This window comes from Rhopilema esculentum, unplaced genomic scaffold, assembly GCF_057945365.1.
Source record: "Rhopilema esculentum isolate cy_ngs unplaced genomic scaffold, ASM5794536v1 HiC_scaffold_23, whole genome shotgun sequence".
NCBI lineage: Eukaryota > Metazoa > Cnidaria > Scyphozoa > Rhizostomeae > Rhizostomatidae > Rhopilema > Rhopilema esculentum.
The window spans coordinates 50,013-64,808 of record NW_028300834.1 but is presented as its reverse complement, the minus strand read 5'-3'; the positions used below and the strand labels follow the sequence as shown (position 1 = coordinate 64,808).

At 37.8% G+C, this 14,796-nt stretch overlaps 2 protein-coding genes across 4 annotated transcripts; both read right to left on the bottom strand.

The window, feature by feature from the left end:
• Positions 1–4,314: 4,314 nt before the first annotated feature.
• Positions 4,315–11,872, bottom strand: LOC148957491 (uncharacterized). 3 transcript variants are annotated; one of them, XM_089115208.1, is made up of 13 exons: positions 11,660–11,867; positions 11,280–11,336; positions 10,868–10,885; positions 10,171–10,381; positions 9,370–9,578; positions 8,859–9,023; positions 7,256–7,466; positions 6,922–7,130; positions 6,460–6,648; positions 5,933–6,143; positions 5,590–5,798; positions 5,384–5,488; positions 4,315–4,448 (listed from the first exon to the last, which is right to left on the bottom strand). In XM_089115208.1, the coding sequence occupies exons 2-13, from the start codon at positions 11,332–11,334 to the stop codon at positions 4,348–4,350; spliced, it is 1,893 nt and encodes a 630-aa protein (XP_088971334.1). In that variant the 5' UTR covers positions 11,335–11,336; positions 11,660–11,867; the 3' UTR covers positions 4,315–4,347. The 3 variants fall into 3 exon arrangements, with proteins under 3 accessions (XP_088971334.1, XP_088971336.1, XP_088971335.1); XM_089115210.1 differs by having other exon boundaries at positions 11,655–11,687; XM_089115209.1 differs by lacking the exon at positions 4,315–4,448 and adding an exon at positions 4,781–5,113 and having other exon boundaries at positions 11,660–11,872.
• A 934-nt stretch (positions 11,873–12,806) lies between these two features.
• LOC135691295 (2-hydroxyacyl-CoA lyase 1) lies at positions 12,807–14,796 on the bottom strand. The gene has a single exon (XM_065209116.2). It carries the CDS (start codon positions 14,730–14,732, stop codon positions 13,020–13,022), a length of 1,713 nt encoding a protein of 570 aa, XP_065065188.2. The 5' UTR covers positions 14,733–14,796; the 3' UTR covers positions 12,807–13,019.

Genomic DNA, 14,796 nt, shown 5'->3' with positions numbered 1-14,796 from the left:
ATTGACATCACAGAATTCTTTATGTTTTTATTGCAGCTACACATATGTTCTAAGTAAGTGATGTTTTTCTTCCCTTCTCATACCTTAGGTATCTAAGGTAGGACTGGCCTATTGTCTTCCTGGTGAGGAAAAGTGAACTTTTCCTTTCCATTCCCGCCCAGCATCCAAGTTGCTTTGTAACTTGAATCCATCAAGTTATATTTAAGGTTTAGTGTTCAATATGGGTAAGAAAGACCAATTTGTATCGATGTACCGACGGCTTCAAGATGTGGTTTGATGAGGGTTGTGGCAATGTCTTCTGAGGGAGCAATTTTCATTACATTCAAGGAATTCAATTGTTGATGTTACCTTCTCCGGTCAAGAAAGGTTGCCTCGAGAGTGCAATCTTGGGGAATGAATCTCAACAGGAAATTTATCGACTCGATGTTTTTATAGAAAATTTTTAGATATAAGCTGGCTATGTTAGGCAAAAGTTAATTCCCTTTCACATGACAGATGTATTAGTCGATTGAAGTTCAACAACAATCGGACTACAGTAATAAACAATTAAAAGACAGGCAGAGCCAGTCACTACTGACATATTATATTGAATGTTCAAATATAGACTATAACTTTATAAGCTAATAAAGAAAGTATTGAGTGGAGATGCTGACAAAAGAGATACAAAATTAAAATAGAATCTGTAACATCATTCATATCAGCATTATTTATACCCGTGTGGTCCCTGTAGGATTCTGTTACAGGCTATGAGCCTATGCAAAAATTGTATAAGTATAAGAATCTTAAAAATGACTTAGTCTGATACAAACTGGATAGAATACGGCTCGTTAAGACCACAGATTAAGACCATCGAAGACACAGGAAACATTTAGAACTTGGAAGCACAATTTTAGAGGGGCACTTGCAAAAACTCGATGGGGAGGGCACGGTGTTGAATACCAAGTTGAGAAATTTTCCATCTGTGCCCCCGAGTTGGAAGTAAACCAGGGTGTGTGGAAGATAGTGTAAAGGGTGTGTGAAAAACTTTCTTTAAATCATGTAGTTCCTGTAAGAACTTTTGCTTGATGCTAGAGATTTCTAAAGTATGTGAGAATTACTAGGTGATTTGGGATCATAACAGCCGGCTTGCTAATAAAGGTAGTGTGAATTCACGAGTAAAGTATGTGTGGAAGTCTTTTGCAGCCATTCCTTGCTAGAGAATAAACAAGAGAGGTAAAAATCTAAGAGGGAAATGTATTTTAGGGCAGTTAACACAGCTACTAGTCACGTTTTCTGTAAAAAAATCTGATTTTTCGAACTATCAATGATTTAGAAATATTCACATGATTGCAGAGTAGCTAGCAGACTAACAAAAGTCTTTAGTGAAGAAAACTTTTGGCTTTGACCATGCCAACAATAGGAAAAGATGTAAGAAAGAGCAGATCTGAGTACAGGATTTGCTAACACATGATTAGGGAAATTTGAGTGAATGACATGATCGGGCAGGATCCACCTTGCGACCAGCAACACTGTACGTCGTGGCTCAGCAAACTGAACTCTACGCGTGTAGCTGCGAAAAGGTATTTTCCTTCTAAGGCCTTATAACAGTTTACGAGATCAACACCTCCACTTTTTAGAAATATTGACATAATACTACTGCTAACTATTCATTTTTTACTACCATTGTCATGAAATGAAAGATTTTATAAGCGTAGTACACATTTATGCTAAAAGATTGAAGAGGCCAAATGGTTCTCTTAAAGACACTAAGTTTTTGAAGGAGGGTATTTGCGCCAAACAATTATCTAAACTGCTTTTCAATTGTGAAAACATCTGTCTGGCTGAAAATATTGAAAGCGTCTGTCTGGGTAAGTTATGATATTGTAGCACTTACGAAGGCGTTTGATATCGTAGCGAGGAGTAATAAAAAATTAGATGGCAAAAGCAAACAAAGGTATCCAAAAAAATTCTTCACGAAAACAGAGCAAAAGAAATATATGAAATAAACAGAGGATAATGTAGAAAAATCACAAACGTCGAATAAAATAATTGATCATAAAGACCTATTAAAGCTTTGCTTCGTCGTCTCTTGAGAAAATTCCGAAATTTTCAGTTACAGCTCTACGATTTGAGTCACATTCTTATATATGATAGGCCCTATTTTAAACACTGTTTTTTGCGACCCACATTTTGAATAAATAAACTGATCGACCTTTTAGTTTGTCGGTAAAGCTACAGATTATCTCTTTCATAAAAGAAGTTGTGACAAATTCAATTTCAATTATCGTTAGAATAATGGAAATTTTAAGCAACTTCCTTTATCGTTTGAATCAGACACTTCGAACGAGGCAGGGCCGTAAATCCCGGGGGGACAGGGGGGACTGGACCCCACCCCCCCCCCAAAAAAAATCTAGAGCAAAATGATTTTTTTGATAAATTATCATCATTTTCTTTGAAAGAAACAAATCTCTGGTAGCCGGGTTTGAACCAAACTACGTTTTTCTGTGTTATTGCAACAAAACTCAGCCACTAAGTCATGGTGTCAAGTGCAAGTTGACTTATGCTGATAGCCGTTATTTTTGTAAGCAGAGTGGTTTTTATCTGTTATTTACCGTTTTTTACCGTTTTATTTTTGAAAACAGAATATGAAATAAAAGAAAGCAAACTGATATTTTATTTGACCTACTTACCAACTTATTTACGCATATTTCTATTATTTGTCTATTATTTGCTTTTATTCAGTAAATAACTTTCTGTATAATTACAATGTTCTCATTTTTGATATGTAAACATGGCCTACTTGAAGCACTCAAAATAAGGAAGACGCACATTTCTTTTCAGTGAGTAAGTTTCTACCAATTAATATAACAGCGTCCCATATTTCCCCAACATTTGCCACTAAAGTTTAAGCATGACTCTTACCCTCCACAATTTCACCCCATAAACATTAATCTGTGTTCTTCTGAGAAGAGTCTAAATTTCTATCCTGAGCGCTCTAGTATTTTGTTAAATTTAGTCTGGGGGATACTTTTTTAGCCTTTCTAGAAGGTATAATTTCAAAAAATTTCTTTTGCGTCGGACCTAACCAAGGTGGGTCCTCCTACGTCACTAAACTCGATTCTAGCTCCCAAGGCTCAATTTCGTGGGCCGTCTCTGACAATTTTTATCTATCAAATTATACACACAAGTCAGATGTACTAAGTCTTAAGAAATCCCAAAATCTTGACTTTTGTTTTTCAAGTCATTTGCCCCTCAACTGTTTTCATAACACATACCATAAATTGCTTTGTGGTGCCATGAAGCGCGGCACACTTTAAATTGATTTGCTCTGCTGACCCCCCCTGCTCACTTGACAGATTTACGGCCCTGGAGCGAGGTCAAGCATCGTCTCTGTATCTGTTTGACAAAATCTAAAATTTTTCTTAACTGATCACTTAACTGACTGCGCAGCGGCAGATAATTTTTCAATACGGCTGATCTATACAAGGTTACATTTTTAGAACCATTGCAAATTTTTCCGAAACCGAATGAAGAATTTATCTTCATTCAAATGAAGAGATTTAGTGGTTTATGAATGCTCTTTGGCAGTATTTTTCACCCTCTAATTACAAAGTTTTCAGGACTAAAATATATTTATGAGAAAGAGCCCCGCCTCGATCCTACATCCCATTTAGAACCAAGTCTAGGATTGGTCTAGATCTACCACTAGATTCGGGATGTTTCCTTTTTTTCATTAATCATGAGCTAAATATTATCTTCGTCATAAACTAGACATAAGCGTCCTCTAAAATGCTAAGAACCCAGCATTAAAAGCTGTTAGGCTAAACAAAACTCGAAACACACTTAAAAAGAACAAGACTTTGAAGCCTCGATTCCCCCTAAGCGCTAGCCAGAGTCATGTACTCGTCTACTCAAAAGGATTTTAGTTGTTTATGGAACTTTCTGCAATTGGAAGCTCAATATGGAAGATGCACTTCGAGAAGATTAGTGGACAGAAAATGATCACTATGACCCACAGAAGAAACAGCGTTATAAGATCTGTTTCATACTGACGCCCTTAAGATTTGAGATTATGTTTATAAACCTAATAACATTTTGTTGCACAAGAACCAGATTTTGAAATTCCTAGTTTATTTAACAAATAATTTTGGTGCTTAAACAATATAGCTCCCTAAAATATAATTCACTTTTATTATCAACAGATTTTTTACGTCTTCCCTCCTCAAGCTCAAAGGTAACAGTAAAAGGACTACATAATTTTCCCTCTTTGTGACTGAGCAGTGAATACACTAGCTGAACTGCAGTAGAAAGAATTGGGTCAATGACGGACGCAAATGAAAGATACTGAGCATTCATTTCTAAAGAAATCTAACAAGTGTTGCATGTTTTCTTGCAGCGATTACGAATCCAAGAATTCGAATTGCATTTTCGTCTGTAGACACCGCAGTTGGTAAACATATCCTTGCAATCTAAAAAATAATTGGTATGGTATGTCTGTACATCAGTTCATGAGATCCTATAGTTAGTTGAAAATGTTGAAAAAAATCCCACCAGCAGAGACTAAATGTCAAGAAGTTATCAGTCTCTTTGAAGAAGTTGACATGGTGCTGCGTGGAAGAGCAAGCCTAAGGAGGAATTTGGGTATGGGTTGCACTAGTAAGCAGTGTTCGACAATCTTTTTGACTGAGGCTCTGGTACCCAGGGTGGGCTTGCACCAACTGCCACAAAACCATTCACAGAAAAACGTTGAACCATTGAATGAGTTACTCTCTTTTACTTTTTACCGAGTTTAAAAATTCAACCCCAAAAACAACTTAAAATATATCTTATGGTCAGACCAATGTTAAAATTACATCTATTTCTGATCGACCTATATCAGCCGACATATTTTAAGGATCTCTTCTACTGGTTTTAACAAATGTTTTCTACTATTAGTAGAGGATATGAAGAAAAAACGAATGAAATATTGCAGGCTCTTTTGCTTTGTGTTGACTAGTTTACAAGTAGTAGCAAATCTCAGTTTGTATCGCAGTTCAGCAGACATTGCACGTCTTTTTGCATCGATTACGAATCCACTTATTATATCTGCATTTCCTCCTAAAATAACGGCAGCGGCTTGAGTTGTCCCTGCAATCTGCAACAATACAGTTACTTACTTAGACTTATTGATCAAAGTCGCTAGAAAATTCTTGAAGGGACAAAAGAAGAATCTCGGTATCAAGAGCTATCTCAAGGTATTATTCAGCTTTCGCTACGCTCTTTTGACCCACTTGGTACGTGGGACATCCTTCCTCAAAATTTGACATTCGGTAAAAAGTCAATGACTTAGCCATCTCAAGTATTAATGTTTATCTGGGTTGTTTAGAGACAAAGGTTTTAGGGTTTAAACACGTATTCAACTTACTAGAAGGTGGGAGGGGCTGCTCGGTAGCTGGAACAGGAGGACGTGGCCCGTCGGTAGCAGGAGCTGTAACTCCACTTTCAAGTTCACGGAGAGAAGGAACTCTCGCTGCAAAAAAACAAAGGAAAAGTTAGTTCGCCACTTTTTCGATGCTCAGGAAAGAAAAATAAAGATAAAACAGAAAATTTTCCAACATTGACAACATTCACCTCCAAACTTTTGCCGGAAGACATTTTCTCCGAATCTACTCATGAAGTTACCAGCAGGTGCGTATCTAGCAACAACAACCACAATGTTCCCTCTTTGAACAACAGCAGCACCAAGTCGTGTGCTTCCTTTCCAAACGAGTTGCGTGAAATGACCTGTTCCTGATTGGTAACCTCCTCTGTTGAAATTGTAGTCTTTTATTTCATTGTACCTAAGCACGAGCGGAAGAAAACATGATGCTATACTTCTATCGATATAATTTGATCACAAAAAGAAAGGAAATAGAATGTCGGGATCCACAAATTTTCTTTGATTTAAACTCTACTGGTCAAAAGTTGAACGTACCAAGCAAGAGTTGCTTTGGCACAGTTAGCTGTCTGTCCCCAGGCTGCGTAAAGGTTTTCGCCATAGTTTCCTCTGGAATGTCTCAACCCATTTTCTCCCGCTAACTTCATTGCCCATTCTTTCGAACCACGTGCCAGCTCGTCATCCCAGGTCATTGGGCCTGTGTTCTGGTGCAGTGCTCTCAAGACATTGTGTGCATGCAAGCAAAGATCTTGAAAAAAGATAACACGGTTCAGTTTAGCTTGGAACCCACAACCTGCTATTATTTTTCGTCCAACTTTGTTACAGAAGATATTTTTGGAATATATTCATAACATTTGGCTTCAAAAATCGAAACGCTACAACATGATGACACGAAAGCTTCCTTTTTTTGAGAAAAATTCAAACATTCAGACTGATCACATAGACAAGACAGCTACCGCTTAGATTTGTCAATTTCTAATACAATTTGTGCAGATGTTTTATGTCGGCTAAATCTGAAGACGATGTCTCCAAAACAAAGAGAAATGCAACTCTAGAAAACATACTAGACGAAGGTTGCGGTGGATTAGTTGGAGGCAACGGTCTCTCGGTTGGGGGAAGTGGTCTCTCGGTTGGAGGAAGTGGTCTGTCTGTTGGAGGAAGTGGTCTTTCTGTAGGTGGCTCCGGTGGCTGTGGCCTATTGGTGGAAGGGGGTGTAATGCCACTTTCTATTTCTCTGAGCGAAGGTACTGTCACTACAAAAAAAGGGGAAGATGAGTTTCATTGGTAACGGTTTAAGTAGAAGCAAAGACGGGCAGTTCATTTCCTACGAAACAGGTTGCATTATCTATTACTATAAATAGCTATATTTTCTTTACCTAAACATGGGGAAAGACGAAGACAAACAGTACATTCTACCCGATTAGATACAGTATTTATCGTACTTTCACAGATATAAAACTGTTCGGACGAGATGAGAAATATAAGCGAACTACACGAGCAATGATGCTTAGGCGCAATAGCAATACCTCCAACTTTTTGCCGGAAGACATTTTCTCCGAATCTACTCATGAAGTTGCCAGCAGGTGCGTATCTAGCAACAACAACCACAATGTTCCCTCTTTGAACAACAGCAGCACCAAGTCGTGTGCTTCCTTTCCAAACGAGTTGCGTGAAATGGCCTGTTCCTGATTGGTAACCTCCTCTGTTGAAATTGTAGTCTTTTATTTCGTTGTACCTATATATGAGTTAGAGAAGAGATAATGCGATAAATCTTTCTTCTGTATATATTCTGACCGCATACAGAAAGGAGACAGGTTGTTGGAAACCAAATCTTCTTTTCAGGTCAAAAGTTAAACCTACCAAGCAAGAGTTGCTTTGGCACAGTTAGCTGTCTGTCCCCAGGCTGCGTAAAGATTTTCGCCATAGTTTCCTCTGGAATGTCTCAACCCATTTTCTCCCGCTAACTTCATTGCCCATTCTTTCGAACCACGTGCTAGCTCGTCATCCCAGGTCATTGGGCCTGTGTTCTGATGGAGTGCTCTCAATATATTGTGTGCATGCAGGCAAAGATCTAAAGAAAATCCGATAATGATATATTCATGTGAATAAGATAATTTATAGATTTTCTTTTTACACTGAAGCTCATATATGTTCCCATACTTTAGAAATCTGTTAGAACTACTTTAAAATGTAGAATCATTACGTGTAGCATGAAAGAAAGTAGCGGTAGAGACAAAAATTAAAAAAAAAACATTGCATGCTTCGTAGTAGCAGGGGCTATAGAGGTCTTAAGCTTGAAGTCATACAGACTATTTCAGAATCTTCTAATTTTGACCACATAGCATAAAAGAAATATTTCTAATCATGCATAATCAGTTAAATACATCAAAAATCTGGTGAGATATGTCCAACAAAAGATTTGAAGTTTGAAAAAAGATTAATGGCTTTGTTCCTTAAAGTAATGAAAAGGGACCAAACTACATTCATAGAGAAAGAGCCTATCTCACTTTGCCATATCTCAGCCAATTCGTAACACATTTAGCTTATTTTGCATATTTAAAGGTATTTTATGATGCTCTTTCAGGTTATGGGATCCCAATTTGAAAATTTTAAAATATTTTTTTACATCATCACTCAAGAACTCTTCTCGGTGATTCATCTTACAGATACCTGATTAAATTTTGTATCCTTTAACGATTGCATTCCTAAATGCACCGAAACAAACTATGGATTATCAAACAAGCCTTGCACACAAAACCTGAATCATCCAAAATGATACAGAAATTAGCATAGTTGTAATACTTTTAAACAGCAGTTAGAATATTTTAGTATTTTTCTTAGATAAAAGAATTCTCTTTAGAATAACTATTATTCTATAAGATTAGAAAGGAAAAGAAGAAGCTCTTGTCTTGAAAACTTTTGTCAAAAACTCTTGTAAAGATTAACAGCCATTGATGCTGGATTTTTACATGGGCAGGTCGAAATATCTAACGAACTAAGAGTCTTTAAACATCAAGACGAAATAATACATCAAGAAAATGCTCACCTAGTGCAAAAGCAAATGCATCAAGAATTTTCTTATTTTGGAACAGTGAGGAGAGAAGGAAAAAGAAAAAACATAATGTCATAGAAGTCATTTAATTCATGAAAAGATTATTGCAGATAGATCAATCACAGTTTCTATTCTCCTTCAGCAAACATTGCACGTCTTTTTGCATCGATTACGAATCCAGTTACTGGATCTGCACTTCCATTTATAATAACGGCAACGGCTCGAATTGTCCCTGCAATCTGAAAACCAAAACAATGCAGTCCGTCATTTTCACGGATGCATCTTGGCAAATATAGCAAAATTGGTCTTATTTGCTATAACAGGGTTTGTCCATCGTAGGCCCATCTTAGGCAAATTTCTCAAAGTGGTTTATCAATTAAAGTAATGATATGCTGAAAACCAGACACTTACTTGAAGGCGGCTCTGGCCCTGGCCCTGGTCCTTCCGTTGAAGGCGGCTCTGGCCCTGGCCCTGGTCCTTCCGTTGGAGGCGGCATGGGTCCTGGTCCTTCAGTGACAGGTGGTTCTGGTCCACCAGTGGATCCATTTTCCAACTCACTAAGTCCTGGTACTCTTGCTACAATGATGGAAGAGGAGCCATGTTTTTGTCGTACCAATCACAGCAAAGACAGAAATACACGTATTACAAAAGGCATAACAAACACGAAGTGATAAATTGAGGTTTGACAAAAATTCTACAGTCGATATAGACATTTTTGCTTTCAGAAACATTGTTAAGGAGAAAAAAAATTATAATAGCTTCTCAAAATATGAATTGTCATTTCAAAAAAGATTTTGAAAATCATTCTAAAATTGAAAAGGAAAAAAAAGAATATTTACTGCCCGAGTTGTAAGATGCAAGAGACATAAAACAGAAGCAATGTCCAATAAATGTTGATAGATGGCAAGGAAACAAAATATACCTCCAGGTTTTTGACGTAAAACATTTTCACGATATCTTCTTCCAAAATTTCCAGCTGGAGAATACCTTGCGACAACAACTATCTTATTGCCACTTGTTGCTATGCCGACGCCAAGGTGAGTGCTTCCTTTCCACACGACTTGTGTGAAATGACCGGTCCTTGAGCTAAAACCACCACGATTGAAATCGTAGTGCTGTATTTCATTATACCTAGAAGAGATGGCAGAATGGCATTGTTTCTATGACAAACTCAAGCCATAAAATGATACACAGCATGCTGTATAATGAAAGCTTATTCTGGCTCTTGGTATTGCTCACGACAGCTCCTTGAAGATGATTAGATACTGTAAGGAACTGAGTGTTGTTAAAGGAAAAGGTATACCCAGAGATAGTGAGTCACCGTTTACCATCAGTCAGTTCTTTTTAGCAAACTGGAGAGAGCGGTTTCTACTGGATGGGAGGAGATTTTTCAAATGCATAATGAAGTTGTCTTGGGCAAAATAAGATTGTAAACAAAAAGCGACCAATAAGATAACAAAAAGGGGATTAACTAACTGTCGGAAGCAGGTTATTGTGAATTATGTATAGGCTTGATTGACTGAAAAGGATTTCTATATTAATTTCTATATATACATTGACATTCATTTGTATATTGAGTTCTACATTCAGTTTTAGTTGCTGCTTCTATTTACTGGTTCATCCTCCCTCTCTCCAACGTCAGATGTCAATGATTAGATAATCAACTTGCACAAGCATTACTTACGGGCCCAGAGAATAAGGAATTATTAATCATTAAACATACCAAGCCAGGGTTGCCTTTGCACAACTGGCTGACTGCCTCCAGGCTGCATACAGGTTTTCACCATAGTTTCCTCTGGAATGCCTGAGTCCACCTTCTCTTGCCAATTTCATTGCCCATTGCTCGGCTCCACGTGCTAGCTCTTCATCCCATCTCAATGTACCAGTCTCGTGATGTAATGCTCGCAATGCATTGTGAGCATGCAAGCAAATATCTTAATTTCAAAGAATGAGTATCATTTTTGAGAAAAATAGCAATCTTTATAAATTCCAAATGACCGGAATGAAATGTATGGTGAAGAAAAAGCAAAGACAAGCTTGCGGAGTCAATATAGCTTTATCGACTTGGGATTTTGGTCTCCCTCCCTATCCATAAGGTTTTTATTACATATTTCTGGAACACCTTGGTGGGCAGCACAAGCTGGCTCACTGCTAAGTGATGCAGTACACATCAAAGCATACAGAGCTAAGTTCATACGGCACTAAGCACTCTGGAACAAACCAGTTGACTATAATTTCAATCATATTTCTATTGTTTAGGAGGATCCTTACTGTCTTCTGTAGAACAAGCATAAGAAGAATATGTGGAAACTGTAAAGATGTTATTTTATTGGTATCATTTGCAACGTTCTGGTGACATGCATGGATTCATATTTTGGTTGAAAACTATACCGACGAGTACTTTTCAAGTTACTGCTTACCTTTCTCCTTCTTTAATCCTGTTGGTAAGATAACATAACTGATTAGACAATACGTTTTCAAGACGAGAATAAGTCATTTGGTCGGCACCATTCTAATTCCTAAGATTTACCCAGACATCGAGCAAATAGCTTACATTGGTGAAATTAAGAGAAAAACCTTGCCCAAATCTCTTAATGGGTTAAGAATGATATTTTTTAACAGAAGGTGCAAATTCAAGGCAAACAGCTAAGGTGCAGCTAGCAAGCAAGCGGATTTTGCCATCTAAATAGCTAAAATCCGGTCTGCTTACTCTACAAAGAAGCATAAAAGTTTTCTTAGTGAATAGCATTCTTGACAACGAGAAAGTTATCAGCTACATATTTTAAAATTGCGTTAAGTTTAGAAGAAAGTAAATGGATTTTAGCTGCTTACTTTGAGCAATTGCGCCCACAATGATGTACGCCAAGACAGCAATCAACAACTTCATAGCTACAAAAAAGAAAAACATGTAACAGCCACAATAATTAGCAGTGATTTCAAATGGTACTGTATCAGGGTTACAATGAACTAACAGCTCAAGAAAATTGTTTACAAGGGAGCAACTAGGATCTTACACCATATTTTTATTTAACCTTGGTTATGAACAAATGTTTCAAATTCCTGTCAACGTTGATTACATAAAACATAATGATATACTGGATAAATCTCTCAAATTTAACCAATTGTTTAACAAAAGAAATAACTAAAACAGGCTTCATTCTGACACCATGACCTATAGATATACGCAATGATAGACTAGAAGATTACCTTACCTTTTCTTCACTGTCCGATCAACCAGTTGGCAAAGATGCTAAAAAGTGCTCTCGCAGTACTGGTAGGCTTTCTTATATAGACGATGCGACATATCGCAAACAATTGCAAGGTGATTATTTGACCTTGCTTGAAATCTGATGAAGAGCTCTTAAGCAACCCATTTTCTAAAAGCACGGTTGCATGAAGTACTTTTTAGCTGCATCCATCAAGCGCTGTCAAGAAAATTGATCATATCTCGAGAGTTCTTTGCCAATGGATCAACAACCACAAGAGGCTTGCCAACTAGAGCTGCACGTGTTAATAGCCTGTAAGAGCAGTACATGAAGATAACGTGGTAACAAGACATCTTCACATTCCAGAGACGTTGCATCATGACTTGAATGTTTGCCTAGATTATGACGCTTGGTCCAAGAAACTGCTCAACATGAATGCTGTCTAACCACAAACAACAGTCATCAATAAGTATTAGGCTAGATATGTTGAGATTATGTTGAGATTAGACTTTTCTATTTAGGGGGCACATACATATACTTCGTTATGCTTACAGGGTGCGTATAGTTTTAGCGAATATGAATGGTGTTACTCTTTTACATAGTAGGCATTTAGTTGAAAGTTTCTGAAAGTTGGCATTTTGGCATCACGTAAAGAGGGAATCATGGCTTAACAGTTTTAAGACATTAGTATGACTTTACAAAAAACGATATTATCAACAAATTTTGGGAATTAAGATAATAATGGTGCCCAGCAGTCAAATTGTACTCCTCTTGCCCACTGTGCAATTACAGGCTTCACAATGCTGCCACCTACTATTGTGCTCAGCTCTCATTTGCCAACAAAGTGGGAGAGTCATCTTTTTTGGTGACAATCGAAAAGTTCACATACAAAGCACCCCTAGGTGGCAAAGAACTTTGTATTAGAACCTAATTTTGTTTCAAAGGGGATATCTTTTACTGACAATGCATATCATTTAAAAACTATTGCTTAATTCATATAATCTACTTGTAAATAAAACAAATGTAAAATAATTGGGAGTGTTCTGAACTTTGAGATTTTATAGGTTCAAGGGCATGCCCCTTCATAGCTTTGATCTTAGATTTAACTCAGAATTTTGTAATAGAGTGGAAAGTACATTGAGCAACAAATGAATCACTCTCAGATTGTATGATAATGTACATAATACATACATTGCTGTAAAATTTTCTACTTTAAAGCACTTGTAGTAACTCAACTATAATGGGATACTAAATCACATGTGGCAAATTATGAGCAAAACCTGATTATTTATCTTTGAAACTTTCAAAATGACATAAGTTTCATTTGCAATTATTGACATTTAAGACAGACAGACAGATTGACATTTTACATATTTGATTTGGTCAACCAAGTAAATTCTTGTGCTTTGCGTGTTGAAAATGGATCAACTGCAATGTGAATTATTGATGGCCTCTTTGTTTCTGCAAGCGCCTTGCTCATTGCTTCCCCTATTTGCTCAGGACGACATACATAGTAACCCTGACAACCAAAGGCCTCTATCATTTTCTCATACCTTGCACTTGGAAGCAAAAGTGTTGGTGGTAATGTCAATGTCAGGTCATCACCAGATGCAACCATGTCTGTCCAATCTTCTTTGTTGATTCCATTGTAAATGCCGTTATTGTTGACAATTACAAAAACAATTGGCAAGTTGTATCTAGCAGCTGTTTCAATCTCCATTCCACTAAAACCAAATGCACTGTCCCCTTGGATACAGATTACTTTCTTTTCTGGGTAATTATCCCTAGCAACAAGGGCTGCAGCAATGGCAAATCCAGACCCAACACCCATTGTTCCAAAAGTGCCAGCATCGAGTCTGTGTCTGGGCAAATCATTGTCTATCATAATGCGTCCTATATCCATTGTATTCGCCCCTTCATTAACAATAATGCTATCCTTTGGGATATACCTGCAAAGTTCATCGTACATTCTGTAATAATTCATTGGTAATATGTTGTCTTTACAAAGCAAAGTTGTTGCTTCTTTGTTTTTCTTCATCTTTTCTTTTAGTTCACCCCACCATTGGTCTTTGCAAACAACTGAGCTCTTCTGAGTGTCAATTTGGCTTGAGAGTTGAAAAGCAATCATTTTTAAATCTCCAATTAATGCTACATCAGCAGGGACATTATTCCCAATTTCCTCAGCAGAAATGTCAGCTTGGATAATCTTTACACCCTTCGCAAATCGTGGACTAAGTCCAAAATGAAGAATCCAGTTTAGCCTTGCACCTAATAACAAAATGACATCTGCTCTTGATAATGCCTTGGACCTTGAAGAAATAACATTTTGAGGGTGGCTATCTGGAACAACCCCCTTCCCCATTGGAGTTGGAAGAAAGGGGAGCCCAGTTTTTTCAAGAAAATGTCCTATGTCTTTCTCTGCTCTTGCATAAGCAGCTCCCTTGCCAACAATAACAAGTGGCCTTTCAGCTTGCTGCAAAACTTCTATCGCTGACTTGACAGCATTTGGATTTGCAAATGGTTTGGAATGGGCTTTAAATTTGGCCATCCATCGGACGCTTATTTCACTGACTGGCTCCCGCAGCATGTCCCCTGGGAGATCAAGATAACTAACACCTGGTCTACCACTCATTGCATATCTCACTGCCTTCTCAACAAACAATGGTATTTGCTCTATACTGCTTGGACGAGCACTAAACTTGCAATAAGGACGTGCATATTCAACTTGGGGACATTCTTGGAAAGCACCCATACTCTCCTGGTTTGTATCTGAGGCACCTCCAATCACAATTAATGGCCAACAGTTCTGTTGTGCATTCGACATGCCAGCTAAAGCATGCACAAGCCCTGGTCCTGAAACGACAAGACACACTCCAGGAGCATCGGTCAAATACCCAACTGTCGATGCAGCATAACTTGCTGCTTGTTCGTTGCGCATACCAACATATTTGATGCCTGCAGCCTGGGCAGCATAAGCAAGCTCAACAACTGGGATACCAACAACACCGAACATGTATTCGATGCCATGATCTTTCAGAGACCGAATAAGAACGTTGCCACCATCTATTTCCTCCCCCATCGTTGCTCACAAGTCACAAGTCGCCCTTTGAACTGTCAGCCATGTCACAGAATAGAGAGAGGCC